The sequence below is a fragment of the Centruroides vittatus genome, unplaced genomic scaffold, assembly GCF_030686945.1.
Source record: "Centruroides vittatus isolate TY-2023 unplaced genomic scaffold, ASM3068694v2 contig_2460, whole genome shotgun sequence".
In the NCBI taxonomy this organism is placed as follows: domain Eukaryota; kingdom Metazoa; phylum Arthropoda; class Arachnida; order Scorpiones; family Buthidae; genus Centruroides; species Centruroides vittatus.
The window spans coordinates 26254-43550 of NW_027121555.1; the positions used below are offsets into that span (position 1 = coordinate 26254).

At 31.9% G+C, this 17297-nt stretch overlaps 1 protein-coding gene across 1 annotated transcript; it reads left to right on the forward strand.

Annotated features, from left to right (window-relative positions):
• Positions 1–806: 806 nt before the first annotated feature.
• LOC136971340 (uncharacterized) lies at positions 807–13199 on the forward strand. The gene is made up of 8 exons (XM_067265791.1): positions 807–886; positions 3468–3689; positions 6777–6847; positions 6927–7040; positions 7126–7158; positions 9017–9092; positions 9161–9275; positions 11596–13199. Coding segments are annotated over exons 1-8 (825 nt in total). The 5' UTR covers positions 807–885; the 3' UTR covers positions 11789–13199.
• Positions 13200–17297: the final 4098 nt, after the last annotated feature.

Below are 17297 nucleotides of genomic sequence, written 5' to 3' on the forward strand. Positions count from 1 at the left end.
CAACGTAATACACACGAATTGCCGAGCGGAGTGAGGAACAAATAGCCAACGAGGCGGCGTTTAAGAAGTAGAGTTTGTATTTATGAAATAGGAGAAATGTTTTTAATATTCGTTAAACTTCGAACAAAACTAAAATTTAAAACATAGGCAAACAAGCCACATAACAGAATGTGACTAAAGTACGCCCTCGGCAATCTTTAATGTTGGTCATCTTCATTTCAAATACCTTTAAGCACATTTCTGTTATTAAATTGACATATCTGGGACAGACTACTCCCGAAATTTTTAAAGAAATTTTCGATTTTCCGGATTCGTCTTCGAATACCCGGAGCGGTATCCAGATCGTTATTCCAGTGCCGATTGGATAAAAATCACCGAACACTGGTAGTTTGTCGCGGGTTCGTGTCTCTTCAACGGGCTAGCCAAGTGGATTATTTCGGGTTTTCTTTACGTGTCAGACACGTAAATAGTGCGACGATTTTTCGTACAATGTCCTCCCGGGAGGTACCGGTACCTCTCATTTGGATTAGCAAGACGTCGACACAGCTTGTTTCGTTTGAAAAGACTATCTCATTTGTTTTTTTCTTATTCAGCTGTTAAAGCCGTTTTGAAACGCGTTATGTCATTGGCTGGCTCGTCAAGATTTACTAAACCGAATTTATTAGCAACGTACAGTACTTAAATTATTCATTATAATTTACAAACTTTTAATAAAAGTGTAGTTCTAACGTTAATTTATAGAAAATTAAAATTAAGATTTATTTATTATAATTTTTTAAAATTGATCTTCCAACGCCAGGGGGAGAGAAATTTTCAAAACATTAACCAACGTGTGCTGATAACTCATGAATGAATGCGTACAATTTCCAATTGAAAAAATAATATAGTAAATATACCTATTTTTATCATAAATGGATTTTAAAGTTGTATTTTTATATCATAGTAAATTCATTCATAGTTCTTTAGTGAATAATAAATGTAATTTTATAGAATTTTTAAAGATTTCATACCATAATTTCAGTTTATTTGGACTTACAATGTAGCACCTGATACATGAACTTGAAAGGAGCTTGGACATTATTATTTGGACATTATAGGATGGAAATTGATGTGCTAATTCATTTAAATTTAAATATTTTAGCAATTTTTTTTTTAATCCAGTGAGTAATGAGCAGTTTTCTAAGTTTTCTTAGAGTAAAAGCTTAGAAAACTCCGGCCTATTACCAATAGTGGATCCAGAAATCTTTAGAGGAGGCATAGGAAGGAAACAGTATACAAAATTTTTAGTATTTGAGGTAACAGGATTTGCTTGAGAAAATCCCTTGGAAGGGGGCATAACCAGACACAGCGCCGGATCCAATAGGTGCGAGGCCCAATTAAATTCTTTTTTGTGGGGCTCCTCAAACTTTAAATAACAAAATTAATTAACTGTTAATTTACATATTGAAATATGTTGTTTTATTTTTAATAATAATATACCTAGATATTTATTTTTGTATTATTGTACTATTTTAAATATATAAGTTTTGACGTGATGTGGGCCCCTTCAAGTGCGGGGCCCAATTGGGTCTCAAATCTGGCCCTGACCACACCTTGCACACCCCCTTAAATCCACTATATATATATATTAAAAAGGGCAATCGTCGGAAGGCAATAAGAGAAATAAAGATTGAGAGAAGTCGCTATTGGCTGGTATATTTTCTCGCAATCTTATTGACTCCCGATGATAATCGTACAGTCAAAAATGCATGAGTATGAATTAGATTTGCCTGTGAATTTTCGTCAACAAGTATACTGGTGATTTTATCATTAATTTATTGAGAATTTTGAGATATCTGAAAAACTATTTGGATTGTGCAAGTCAGGTTAAACCACAAATTTAATAATAATAATAATAATAATAAACCTATAGATATATAACAATATGAAATCTAATTACTTGATAAATTAGATTTACAAATATAATTGTTTTTACATTTTTGAATAGATATCCATGTGGCCTGTCAATGACAGAGTTGAAAAAATCACTGAATGATAATATCGGGGTGTAATGTAAATTCTGTCCGAAGTGCTGAAAATTCTGAAAATAAACCCTTTGCAACAGTATGAGAACTTGTACAAGAACTGGACATAAGTAATATGACAGTTCAATAGCATTTGAAACAGCGGGAAAAGTGTTGAAGTTGGGAAAATGGGTGTCACGTGATTTTTCACCAGCACAACTTCAACGTTGTGTCAATATGTGCATTTCATTGTATTCTCATTATCTCCAAGGTCTTTTTTTTTTTTTTTTAAATGAAATCATACTGGAGATGAAAAATGGATACGATATAAGAATAATAAACTCCTAAAAACACCATGTTGTAAACAAATCTTCAACACAAACCTAATAACCGGTGCAAGTCTAATTAATTTTCTACGGCAAACGTTTTCGGACTCCACTCTGGGTCCATTCTCAAGCCTAAATTCTCTTCCAATCGGTGTTTGACAAATCGAATACTCTCAATCACGTGCCATTCGAAAATTCATAATTGTTCCATTAGCTTCTGTAGAACCTTTACTCAAAAAAATGCTTCCCAAGTTCACTTTATAAATCTTAAACAACTTAAAAAACTTAAAAAACAGCTCAAACCTTCAATAAAAAGACCAGCAGCATCTTTCCTTTCCTTTACTCTGTTTATGCTTTTTGCAGTAGGGCCTGCCATGCCATGTATACGCTATCTCACTAACGGATAATAGATGCAATAGGGAATTGGTGTACATTGGATCCACCAAAAGAGCGGTGGAAGTAAGATGGAAAGAACACCAGAAGGACATTGTACATGGGAAAGCTACCACCTCATTGACGGTTTATGCATCAGATCTGGAAATCATCCCGGACTTCAAGGCCACGAAACTACTGGCTACCACTAAGCATGCTGATCAAATTCGATGGTTAGAGCAAATGGAAATTTATAAGGCCTTCCAATCATCCCAGCCGATAAATGCAAAGGACGAGATGAAGTTATCGCTAGCATGGCAGGCTCTACTGCAAAACTGAATCTTGGTAATTCAGATTTTTTAATAATCCAACACTCTTTTGGTCCCAAGCCTGTCAGTTTAGTAAGGTTATACTGTATCAAATTGAATAGTATTTTTTTCTGATCCATTATAGATTTTCAACATATCTCATAATACGATGTTTTTTTAAAGTCAAGATGCCAGGTATTCCATTAAAGCAATTATGATTACATATAATATAAATTAAATTTTCCATTTTAAATTTAGCTAGTTATTTTGAATTGAGAATAAATTCAGGTGCCCTTGCATGCACATTCTATAGGAGTAACTTCAATTTATTATTTGACAAAACTGGATTATTCTGAAGAGGATAACATAATTTGTCGTTAATGAACTTCAATAAAAAATTACATGAAATTATATTCTTGTTGAAAACTAAATAATAAGAATATTCTTTTATATTTCAGTGGCGTCATTACCTCAAGGTTGGCATGGAATGTTAAATGTGCCAAAGAAATCAGATCATGTCCAAGCACCAAAAATTTCTCATGTGACTTATCAAACATTACCAGCAATCAAAACTCTGCCAAATAAAAAAAATTATGTTTCAAATATTAAATCACCTTCTGTAATTTTAAATGGAACAATGAAAATAGATCATCGAAATAATGTGACTCATTCACTGCCAAGTAAGTATAAAGCTATCTATAACCTGACGATGGCTAGTAAAGGCAGTTGAAAATGTTTGTTCTTGTAATAAATTGGTTTCTTCTAAATGGATTACAGGTATTATTGCATGTGTGTTTATAGAAAACTCATCCAATTTTGTATCTTTAAGTATAAATCTTTGCAAAGAAAATCATCTGATTTTTTTATAAGTTTGTTTTATATTATTATTCTTCTTATTATTTATGTTTTGTAAAAATTATTTACTAATGTTTGAAAGATTAAATCTTGAGATGCTACAAGTAAATTTTATTTTTTGAATCACTTTCTTTCAATTAGAGTCATCGAGGTCTTGCACGAGATGTGGGGGTAAAGTGGGTCCTTTTGTCTTTTTAAAGGCCCTTTAGCTATTGTTTTTTGAACAAATGAAATGCATAAAATGCTCTTAATTAATAAAAATTGGTCCTACAGCAGTTTGTTACAGCTCTCCTCTCAACAGCAATTTAATTTAAATTCTAATGAGTGAGAATTTAAATCGTATGAAATTCAACATGCTAATTATACTGATTTTATTCATGCCTTAGTTTTGCCTCAAAGAAGCAAGGATCTTCTCTTCTACAAGATATTTTCTTGCTTCTTCCCTAAAGAATGGAGTTGAAGATTGTTTAAACATTGAGCAATAGAAAGAATTGAATTTAAAAAAAAATGAAAGATATCCAACATTGAGGAAGTGCAGGAAATTTGTGAGGAGACAGAGATCAAAAAAGAGAAAACTGAGAGGAAGCAGGATGATAGATTGATTCAAACAAAGAAACAAAAGGGGGAGATTTAAGCATAGAAAAGGGAGAAGTTACAATATAAGAGCTAGTTGAGAGATAAACATAAGATGATTTTATTATGCCTTATTCCATTCATTATTTGCATAAAATTTTCCTCTGTAAAAGTCAACTTATGCTGAACACAGATCTTTAGCCAATGCCAGAAACAATGCATAAGTTGCATCAGTAATATGTTATAATCAATAATAATTGAATACAATTGAAACTGTTGAACACATTTTGTTTCTTTATTAATTGAGAACTATAAAAAATAAAAAATTAATAATTTCTTAACTTTACTAAACCAAACAAGTACTGTAATTAATTGGGCTATTATTTTGCTATTATAATAGCCTGGCTAATTATGGGGATCGTTTGGTTTAGTATCAGTTCATTGGGTTTTAGGAAGTTTATTATATTTTCTTAACTCTATTTTTAACTTTAAAATATTAAAGTTAAAAATAGAGGCAAAGGGTTACCATGCAGTGGAAAAGGTCCAAGTAAAGTTTTAATTAATAAAAGTGAAGTTTTATGTACAATATTGCAGTTTCTCTTATGATAGATGCCAGAAACTTCTCTGGAAACCCCGGAATTCATAGGAGTGAGGTCTGGAGACCAAGCGTGATGGATTCCATGGGAGATTATGTGGTTGCCAAAGAAGTCTTCCAAAAACTGTAGTCCAGAATGTCTGTGAACGAGTGATAACCCCATCTACTGCAAAATAGAAATGTGGGACATATGACTTAAGGGTCTCGTGCACAATACCGAATGTATAACTTTAATGTCATTACAAATTTCTCACTGCATGATAACTTTTTGGACACACTGTGTATTGTTCTCAGATAGACTTTAGTAGAAGTTTTAACATTTTGAAACTGAAGTTTAAATGCATAACTGATAACATGATTAATTTACACAAATTTTGAGTCAAACTTTATTCTCAGTTACTTCTCTTAAGTTAATTTAAAGTAATGATACTTTTAGCTGTAATAAAAAATTAGCAATTAGCCTAATTTTTATTAATGAAATAATGTAAACTAGTATATCTGCAATTAATTTTTACTTGGAATCATTTCTTGCTAGTTAATTTATTACAATTTCAAAGTTTTATAAAATGTCAAGTGACCTTTCAGCTTAAGTGGTGGCCAGTTCATGACCTCACTATTTTTCAATGCATCTTGTTAAAAGGTGTCACGTCACATGGATCTGGGCAGAAAGTGACGATACTCGTCCATTGCCGAAAGTTAACTTTTTGTAAATCCTACATATACTCTAGTCACTGTGTTACTGTCTTGTAGAGAGAGAATTACAATTGTATATTAAGTATCTTACAATTATCAAATGTTCTAAGCAGAGGCGTAGCTAGGGGAGGGCAGTGGGGGCGGCCCGCCCCGTGAGTTACCCGTGTACTGTGTAGGGGTAACACCCAGTAGGCCTGTACCTAAAATTAAAAAAAAAAAAAAAACGGTCAATGGCTCGCCTCACATGACAGTTTCTTCGCTATGAGGAGATGCCAAGAGAGCTCTCACCAGCTGAAAATCTTACTATGATTTATTCTATAAATCTAAACTTGTACATCGCGACATCGCATATTCAATATAGCATTCAAGTTGCTCGAGTGCGAAGATATTACAATTCAACAGTGTTTTATAAAAGAGTTAAAAAGGGTGACACCACAATATCTGCACCGGGTGTCACCCATGCTAGCTACGCCACTGGTTCTAAGGTGTCTATGGTCATTCACATTTGGTGGCAGTTTGATGTGTTCGTCTCGACACTATTGGATAGTCCTCCTTTGCTTATGAGTGCCCCATATCTCTGGGCACTCATAACAGGTACTTGCTCATATTGAACTCTGTGTGAACTTTGGTCCATTTGTTTGCTGTTGGTGCATCCAATGACTCTAGATTATCAGTCCATTCCACCCAATACTGCATGACTTATGATATTTGGATAATAAATAATCAGCCTTCACATGGGAATATATTTCATTTGTGGATTTTTAATAGGTAATTGTTGATAGTAATGAGATACCCCTTAGTTGTAATGCTACACTTTTCCCATGGCAGTGAGTGAAATTACTACTGATCTCTCTACGGAAATTTTTGACTGAAAATTGAATCCGAGTCCCCAGAATGGCACGATCGTCACCTCATCCATCTAGCTATGGATATTTTACATTTATATAAATTTATATAGTTATATTTAATCTAGAATTGATTAAATGTGCTTTAATTATAATTACTTAACTGTTAGATTATATTTTAAAGAGAATTTTGATTTATATAATAGATCATACTTCCTTTCCATTGAGAACTGTTCGAATGAAAACGGAAAATGTTGAATTGAATAACATTAAGAAGGTAAATTGTTTTCTTAATAATAATAATGATAATTCATAAAATAAATGAATAATTTTATAATTAATATGATCATTTTTAGGAACTTTCTAAGGTAAAAGAAGAAAACAATATATTAAGGTGTAGGTTACGCAAAGTTGATGATGAAAATGGAAGGAAAATGAGAGAAATAGAAAAGTTACATGCAGAAATAAAAGTAATTACAATTTAATATTTAACCTAATTAATATTTACGCTAAAAAATAAGGAATTATATAATTCTAATCTTTACTCTTTCGTAGAATATGATGGAAAAGAAGAAAGAATCTCTAAATGTGAGTTTTGAATTAACACATTCTAAATTTTACAGATTAAACTTATGTTAAAACCAAATGATTGCTGAATTATATCGGGCTATATTACTACTACTATTATTAATTAAATGCTAAATAATTTGGCACTAGAGGCAGGCGTTAGGTGTCATCTCTTGCTAAATTTAATAATTATAATCAACTTTAATATTTTAGTAATCAATTTAGATGGTTCTGAAAAAAAGAATTGGCCTAAAGCAGGACCTTAACTTAGACATAACCATACTTGGTTATATCTAAGTTAATATGTTTAGGAAGTGAGGATTGGACAAGGGTCCTACTATAGTAACTGGCAATGTGACTGCACAGTTTGCAGGAGTCGTGGGTTTGAAACCCGCTTCGAGCCGATTCTTTTCTTCCAGAACCTTCTAAATTAATTATTAAAATATTAATTTAATTATATTAAATTTAGCAACAGATGGCACTTTAACACCTGCCTCTAGTGCCAAATTACTTAGCATTTAATAAATAATAGTAGTAGTAGTAGTAGTACAGCCTGATATAATTTGGCATTCATTTTGCTTTACTCTGTAACTATCAGGTTTGGATGCTTATATTTGATTAAGTTTATGTATTTTTTAATAATTAAATCGTTCGCTACTTCTCGTTTTGATTATTTGTTATTTTCCATTGATTTCACTTAATATCATTGAATTATTTATTTCCAATATCAAAAACTGTACTGTACATAATGGAGTGTTTTGATACAAAAAATGAATATTTCAAGCAAAAATCCAATTAGCCAGATATACTATATATCTGAATGACCAAGGTCCCAATTAATTCAGATAACTGGAGTTTTACTGCATATATAACAGTCATATTCTGAAACGATTTTGAGACAGAAAAGCATCATAATAGCTTTCAGAACTTTATTTAAAAGTGATTAAATATTTTTTTAACATAATAACAGATTATATGCTAGTTAACCCAGCAGTGATCACTCTCGTTAATTGAATCCAAGTAAACAATTTTTATTGTTTGAAATGTTTTAAAATGTTTTTCTCGCAATTTGAAAAGGAGCTGTTTGCTATTTATTAATTTTTAAATGATTTTTTCAAATTGTCTTTATAATAATTAATACAGGATCCGACAAGTTACCGTGCAGTAGAAAAATTTCAGCAATGTTTTAATAAAAATGAAGTTTTATGTATAATATTGCAGTTTCTCCTATGGCAAATGCCATAAACCTGGACCTCACTTGCCAAAATCTGGGGAGTGATGTCTGGAGAACTAGCGGGCCAGATTCTGTGGCGGATTATGTGATTGGCAAAGCAGTCTTCCACAAAAACTGTAGTTCAAAAAGCAGAATGTCCACGAGTGAACAGTTATGCCATCTACTGCAAAGCGAAAATGCGGAATGTATGACTTAAAAGTCATACATTCCGCATTTCCGCACAATTTGTAGAGACATTGTGTGACGCAATGCTGTCACACAATGTCTCTACAAATTTCTCACTGCACAGTAACTGTTCAGATACATTGTATTAGTCCATATTAATGCATCCATTATTATAGAAACAATTTGAAAAATAAGTGATGCGATGCAGTGATTTTATTGATATAATCAATAATTTTTCTCCTTACATGAAAAATATCATAGAAAGGATATGTAGGAATTTAGGATAGAAGATTTCTGGCCTGTTATTAAACGAATTAAAAATATTTGATTGGAAATTAATTTAAAGTTAAAAGAACAAACAATAATTTCTTAGGGAAATATGACCCAAACAATTACAGTTATTATTATTTGTATACGATCACTGCCAGGTTAATTTACCAAACAATATTATCGGTTAATTGTATATATAAATTGTTTCAGAAAATTTCTACAAATTTTAGATTCTCTTTGAAAAATAAACAGAATGAAAATGAAGTTAAACCATCTCAAATTAATGGTAAGTAATAAACTATTATTTATTATTATAAGAATTTTTAAAAGTTAAAAGTTTAACTTTTTTATCAGGGAAAACAAATTGGAAAGAGAAAACTTTAAATTCTGAAATTTTGAGATTGAAAGATATAATAAACAAATTACAAGAAGGAAATAAAAAACTTATGAATCAACTGAAAGAAAAAGAGTAAGGATTTTCTTATAAATTTAAATTTTTTGCAAAACTCCATAACTAGGATTTTATGCACTTGGGACAAACTAGTATTGTGTATTTCCAAAACAACAGGCACATTCCAATATGCATCAGTTTTGGCCACAACTGATGCACCAGAATGGTTGAACAAGCTTTTACCGGAACATCTGGCAACCTAAAATGGCAGAAGCAAACGGCACTGTATTGGTACAGACTTATTTTCTCAAAAAACTTCGGATTAATACAGACGAGTAGTAAAAATGGTGTTAATAATATAATATAATTGTGGAAACAGTCATATTGTTTCATCAGAGCTTGCTGTATCCACATCCTGATTAAGTATCATGTGCATTGGTTTCTGCATTGATGAACTTGGTGAATATCTGAATGCATTTTAGTATATTGCAGCTCACTGATATGCAGTTTGATGCATAATGGAATGTACCCAGTAATAAACACTATTTTAATGACCTTAAATATATAAATTTTAGAACATTAAATCAATTTTCATTCTCAAACATTTTGTGCCTTTAGCAATGCTATATCCAGATTAATGTCCCATTTGTACTAATCTTGATTGATACACAGAAATTCTTAATCAATAGATTGATTCTATTTAACTGTATGATCAAGAACTGTTTTGCTGATACAAATTGTAGTTAATATAAACATATGGTATAAGATGATTTTAATAAAATATTTTATTATATTAAATAAAACCGTTTATTAAATAGGTTAAAAATAATACAGTTGACTCTGCATAAGTCAACACCCCAAGGGGAATTGGAAATGTGTCGAATTATCTGATGTGATGACTAAAGCAAAGTTGGAAAAAAACCAAAAAAGTACAATTAGGAAAATACAGAAGTGCGTTATACAGTAGTATAGGCTTACAATACGTTGTGTCCTTCATTTACAATTACTCTAGATGAAAAACTGAAAAATTCGTTTAGTGTTGTTTGTTTTGAGCATTTAACTGTCTCTACTTTCTTTTTCAACGATCACGAACGCCTTGAAAACATCATCTTCGCAATTGTCAATTGTTGGCAAGTAACGTCTAAAGATTCTTAATGCCTCTAGAGTGAGAAAATGCAAAATTGGATTCTGGTGTGACATTGATGTAGATTGTATATTTTCTTTTTGTTTATGTTATTATTTTATACATAAAAATACATAAAATGTTAAGGCATTTTTATTAATATGTATATATATATATTATATTAATAAATAAATCGACTACCCCTCCTGAAAAAAAAATGAGTTTGCACCACATGTGCGGAGTGAATTCACTTTTTCAGGAGGGGGTGACGACTTATCAGAGTGTGGGACAGCAAAAGTATGTCGACTTATCCAGTAGTGACGAGTTAAACGGTGTCGAGTAAACCAGAGTTTTTTAACATTAATGCCTATGTAAGTCGGCCAGGACCACAGAAAACCGACTACTTAACCGACGGTGTCAAGTTATCCGGGTGACGACTTATGTGGAGTCGACTGTATTTTTAAGCAAGAATGTGCACTTAAATCAACACCAACATAGTTTAAATGTTTCAAACTGTTGGATGCTGTTTGAACTTGTTATTCTTTAGATTGGTGTTTCTCAAACTTTTCGGACTCTTGCCCCATTCGGTGCATACATTTCTAATATATTGATACTTTAATTTGTTTCAAATGAATTTTTGTTCCCTTTTTCTTCCAACACCCCAACTGCCTCTTGCCTTTTAGCACCCCTTTGGGTCTTCTACCATCCTTAAGGAGCCGTAGTGCCCACTTTGGGAATTGCTGGTTTAGATTTTCCATTAGAACCAAGCATATCTTGTTAGCTACAACTATTCAGACCATAAAATTAGGATTTCACTAATAAATTAGATCCTGATTCCAGTAACATATCAAATGAAAGAACCTGTAAATTTTAGAAAAAAAAATTAAAGAACTTAATGAAATTGTTTACAGAAAGAAAACCAACAATGTTAGAAATTTGAAGTTGTATTTTCTTATTGTATGAGTAGCATTTTCTTATTATTTAAAATTTAAACTGCTGTTTAACTTCTCTCTCTCATGGATTGCTTTTTCATTGGTTCAGTTTTATGCATTTGTCTACATTCAGTAGAATCCAGAAATTTATTATATACACACACACACACCTTTAATTCAAAATCCTTTGTTTCTTGTTTTAAATTGAATTATATCACAGTTATTGGTAACTGCAATATTCATGTTTTCAAATACAATTATTGTAAAATTTAATTGAGTTCAAGCACAATTCTTATAATAATGAATTTTTAAAACAGTAATTTAATTTGTTTTTTTTTTTTAGCCAAGAAATAAAGAGCTTGCGTCTTCAACTGGCAAAAGTGCCGGGAAGAACTTTACCAAACAGGCTACAAAATAGAAATGAAGGTGAGGCGAAATCAACACGCGACGCCGTCAGGAATAGACCTCAAAATATTTCTAACATTAAGCTTGAAAAAATTAGGCCAGTTGTAACTAATAACCTTAAAGGTAAATAAATAATTGAAAAAAAATAATAATAATTTTTATAAAAATTAGTTTTAGCCTTTCGGACAAAAATTTTAATAAGTATATTTAATTTTTATTAAATATTTACTCTAAAAGAAAAGCAAAAGATGTTTATCTTTACAAACAGTACAAATTCTATTTGTAATATATTTTTACTTAATGCGTGTAAATTGATATTTTAATATATTGAAGTATTTTTATCTCAAAGTTGTACTAATCAGATATTTTAAAAACTATCTAACTTAATTATAACTTACAAGAATTATAATTTTTAATGGAAAATAAGGTAAAAATGATGCATCTCCAATGAATATCCTTACATAATTTAAGTTTGTATAGCTTACTAATAGAAGTGACTGATTTTCAGTATTTCTGAAATATTTAAGACACTATTTCTAAGGATACATATAATAATGCATCAGTCTAACTCCCTATAATTATATACAGTATATGTCATATATAAAGAGTGACCCCCCTCAATGTCCCTAGTTTTAAACTGTTCTGTAAATCTATTTGTTCAGATATGTGAACAAAATGTGTTGGAGAAGTTGGTCAATACTCCAAATTTCACATGCGTATACTTAAATGGGTTGCTGCCATTTAGTGTAGATTATGGGGCCTTATTTCTCAGTCCACCCGACATCATCTCTGAATTTCTTTCTTTATGGGCATGTCGAGGATCTTGTGTATACTACAAAAGTGTTAGATATAAGAGCCCCACATACAAAAATTGCAAATGCCTTTAACGGCAGGACTCCTAATGTGCTACCTCGGATGTGGGCAAAAATTAAGTGCCGACTGGCTATATGTCAGGAGCATGTGTGGAAATGTACAGTTTAATGTAGTAATGTGATTTAACGTTTTTATTACCATTGTCTATGGTACTATACTCGCACTTCTTTTCCCAAAATTAATTTACAAAACTAGGGACATTCAAGTGGAACACTCTGTATAATATTAGTACATTGTGTAAAATGTAATGTTAACTGATGTTTAAATGATGAAATGGCCCAAGATATCATTTTATCATTTAAAGAAACTTGAGTTGGCTTGTAAGTCAAGTCAGAATATTTTAACAGTCATTATAAAGTTATAATCTATTATTATTGTTACTTAATATTTTTCATATTTGTTGTGATATTTATTGACATAAAAGTATTGATCTCTTCCTTGTTATCATGTGCCAAATGTTAATCTGAATTTAAAATAATCATTCCCGATAAAATAATCAAGTGGATCAGTGGGTTTTTGATCCTGGAACTGTCGTCGTATTATAATGTCGTGTCTTTCAATGTGCTAAAAGTTTTGTCAACCAAAACAAATGCTGTCTTAAGTACCTGTTTATATATAAAGTTATCAATAACTTATGGTTATATAAATAAAATAAACACTGTTTTATCATTCAGATATTGAATTTTTTTAGCTAAGAGTTAGATGATGATAAGTGATACAAAATGAGAAATAATATAATTATTTTCAATTGTTTCTCTAAAACACTGATAAAAGTTTGTATACAGACAGAATAGACATATTGGAACTTAGTTAAAATATAATTGTGATATTCAATTAATATTTAAAGATGTGATAGAGGTAAATAGATGATGATGATCATCATCATTATTGCTAATGCTATAAGTAAGCATTCAACAAAATTTGTGGAGTAATTCTTTTCAAACAGTGTTTATTTTTTTCATGTGACTCAATTAACATTAATGTATACAGTAACATTACGAACAAGACTCAATAGAGGAGCCCAAAGTACAAAATTATTAATTGAAATTATTAAGTAAAGCAAACACTATTGATATTCTAATAGATTAATTGTTTTAACTCTCTACCATATGTTGAAATCTATTTATACAATGCGAAAAAATTTAATTATACACTATAACTTGTAACAGCTAATTCAGGTTTATAATTAAAGTAATGGAGGTCAAATGTAAAAATTGAGATAAATATAATAATACAGGTATGTATTGCTTAACAATGGAGTTACCATAACATTATAATAAGAGCTGAAAAATTTATAGATGCCTGTATCTCTTCTACATGTAGATAAGTTTACATACATAAATACTCATCATTGTATTACAATTGTGTTATATATAGTCTATATGAGTAGTAGACTGTGCCATATAAGGTTTGCTTCTTTTTGTTTTCTTCTTTCCACCTGTGGGCACTAAGAGGGCCTTTTTTGGCAAGCCCATTATGGGTTTGGTCATGTCCACAGTGAATGGCTGGGTGGTTAAGGACTTGGAAAATTCCTGGAATTTTATCAACCCATCCAGATTCGATCCCGAGTCCTCAGAGCATTAGGTTGGCACCCTAAATGCTTGGCATAAGGTTTGTTTAAGTATATACATTATGATATTTAATAATCTATTTCTTGAAATGTGTCCCCATTGTTAAGCAATGCATACCTGTATATTATTTTTTATTCAATAATTAATATTTTTTTGGTAAAATAAAGAGAATTGTACAATTAATTAATTACATTTAATATAAACTGAATAATATGTAAATATTAATATATATATATATATATATATAAATTGTGGTAATCAAGAAAGTGCCAAAAATTAAATTTCTGTTATATTTTCAGTAAAACTTCTAATTTAACAAACTTATTAACTGATAAATATTTATTATGATTACTAATAAAAATAATAAATGATTATTTAATGTGTAACTTCCTTCTCAATTACTGTGACGTTTGTTATAATATATCCAAATTTGTAGCTATCATTTAATTAATGATAATTCTCTAGATACAGTTTAGTATTACTTCTCAGTAACATTAAAATGTGTGCAGTTTGTTTTTTGTATGTTTGTTTGTTGTTTGCATATGGCAATGTGATAAGTGGGTGATCTGTCGAGGGAATAAGCCCTAGGTAGAGTTTCTATGGGAAATTGACCTGTATTTAGGTGTTACAATTGTGAAAAAAACTCAGAAAACTCCACATGGTAAGCCTGTTGACGAGGCACAAACCCACGACCGACTACCAGCATTCAGTGGTTTTATCTGCTCAGCCACCAGTGAGCATTTTCTATATGACATCTGCACAAAGTTTTCATTTACTTCAGAAAATTTTGAGCATTTATCCTTTCATCCCATTTCATTTTTAATGTGTTTGACCATTCATTTTTAAATATTGAGACTTCTTAACTGTGGAGTGTTGAGTTTTGAGCCTGCAAAAACAGGCAACACTAAGAACAAAAAACAATTATACAAAAATTAGGTATACAGCCAGCAAGGGAGCATTGGTGATATCCACAATATACAACTGGTAGTGTCCAGTCCAACTTTTTGCCTTTGTAGAGATAATGTTTTAGAAATTTCAAACCTGGTCTATCCTTTCTCTTCTGATGAAAACAGATTGTATTGTTCCCAAAGTCCACTTCTCTTCCCACTTGGTCCATCTGTCCCTCAAGCAGTTCCTTTGTTCACCTCTCACACAGAAAAAGATATCCCATGCTCCTTTACACATCCCCTATATATATATACAGCATGTATCAGAATGACATTTTAAAAATTTGGGGGATTGTAGAGGATGAAATTTTGAACATTTTGATATAAGGAACCCATAGCCGGAAATATGATATAAAGTTTCTACAGCAGTACAAAGTGCTTGACCGCCCTTCACTTTGATAGCTATCCCTCCGTCCATTCCGTCATGTTATTGTTCTTGACTTCTTCCTCTGGGGTTATGTAAAGTCCCTTGTGTACGCAACACCTGTAGGAACAGTTCAAGAGCTTACGGAGTGCATCTTTACAGCATTTAATATCATCAGAGGAAAGCGTGTCGTCATACATAGAGTCGGACAAAACATGGTTTGTCGTTGCACATGACGTAATGAACTTGGTGGTCGTCACATTGAACATTTACTCTAAAGTAGTGCAGCCACTGATTCGATGTACAGTTTGATTGTACTCTACTGTTTTGTCAATAAAACTTGTCATAAATACTGTATTCTGCTGTTTCAGACAAGTTTTATTGACAAAACAGTAGAGTACAATCAAACTGTACATCGAATCAGTGGCTGCACTACTTCAGAGTAAATGTTCAATGTGACGACCACCAAGTTCATTACGTCATGTGCAACGACGAACCATGTTTTGTCCGACTCTATGTAAGATGACACGCTTTCCTCTGATGATATTAAATGCTGTAAAGATGCACTCCGTAAGCTCTTGAACTGTTCCTACAGGTGTTGCGTACACAAGGGACTTTACATAACCCCAGAGGAAGAAGTCAAGAACAATAACATGACGGAATGGACGGAGGGATAGCTATCAAAGTGAAGGGCGGTCAAGCACTTTGTACTGCTGTAGAAACTTTATATCATATTTCCGGCTATGGGTTCCTTATATCAAAATGTTCAAAATTTCATCCTCTACAATCTCCCAAATTTTGTATATACGTCACCTGTAGCGCCCGCTTGTGTTACATTTAAATACACAAATTAGAAAAACAAAAATATAGAAAAATATTATAACAACCACAAATATTTACATGGATCGCACATTAATAATAAACATGAATAATAATAATTTTAGTATAAAAGAAATATCACATGTAAACATTCATGAAATAAATACAGCATGATGGGTACTGCCACATAACAGAAGTGGTCCACCATTGGCCAAGTAGTTCTGTTTCCTAAACACTGGGAGTTCAGTTGTGAGTTCATGCATCACCCAGATGGGCTGGCTACGGCTATTCAGATGTTACAGATGGGTTTTCTCCACGTCTGTAACATCTGAATAGGGATCAGTTACCCTTAAAAAGACCTCCCAGAAGGTATCCCTCCTTGCAGATCACTTAAACGTTGCATTGCTGTAACTTAACAAACAAACAAACATTTTAACAGAAGTAACAGTTTTAATTTTGTGATTTGACTTTTTTTGGTTCAACGTCTGTTTGAAATTGAGTATATTGAAGGATGTAGCCGCATGGGGTGGCAAGGGGTTGGCATTTTCCACACTAATGTCCACTCTTTGCTTTCTGCCAGTCCCTGCTGTAACTCCACAAGTTTAAAAGTAACCAGTGTAAAAAAAAAGTTATAAACAGTTGACCATTGGATGACATGCAAAACAGCATACCAGACTCAAATACTAGGCTTCATGAACAGCTACCAGAATAAAGAAGAATAAAATTTACGAGGGTGATTCAAAATGTAAGGTAACAAGAGCTCTTACGGGTGCCATATTCCTCCTCTTGTTCGAATTTCCCATTAGGGCAGCAGCAGAAGACCACAGCTTTATTGCATAGGCATTAGATGGTGCAAATGTTGCATCAGACTCTTGCAATATAATTTTGAAAATGATTGCACTCGTGAAAATATGGTCAAACGTGGAAGTGCGTAGTGTGATTCAGTCTGAAGAGCAACTCATCAGTAGAAATTCATCATCAACTTGTTGAGGTGTATGGTGATAATGTCACGTCATAAAAACAGGTGTGGGTTTGGTGCACTGAGTTCGATAAAGGCAGGACAGAT

What these genes read in the sequence shown, in the direction of transcription:
- LOC136971340 (XM_067265791.1), top strand. An exon ending in AGTTACATGCAGAAATAAAA is followed by an intron (nt 7,041 to 7,125) that starts GTAATTACAATT and finishes ACTCTTTCGTAG; the next exon opens with AATATGATGGAAAAGAAGAA. An exon ending in AATCAACTGAAAGAAAAAGA is followed by an intron (nt 9,276 to 11,595) that starts GTAAGGATTTTC and finishes TTTTTTTTTTAG; the next exon opens with CCAAGAAATAAAGAGCTTGC.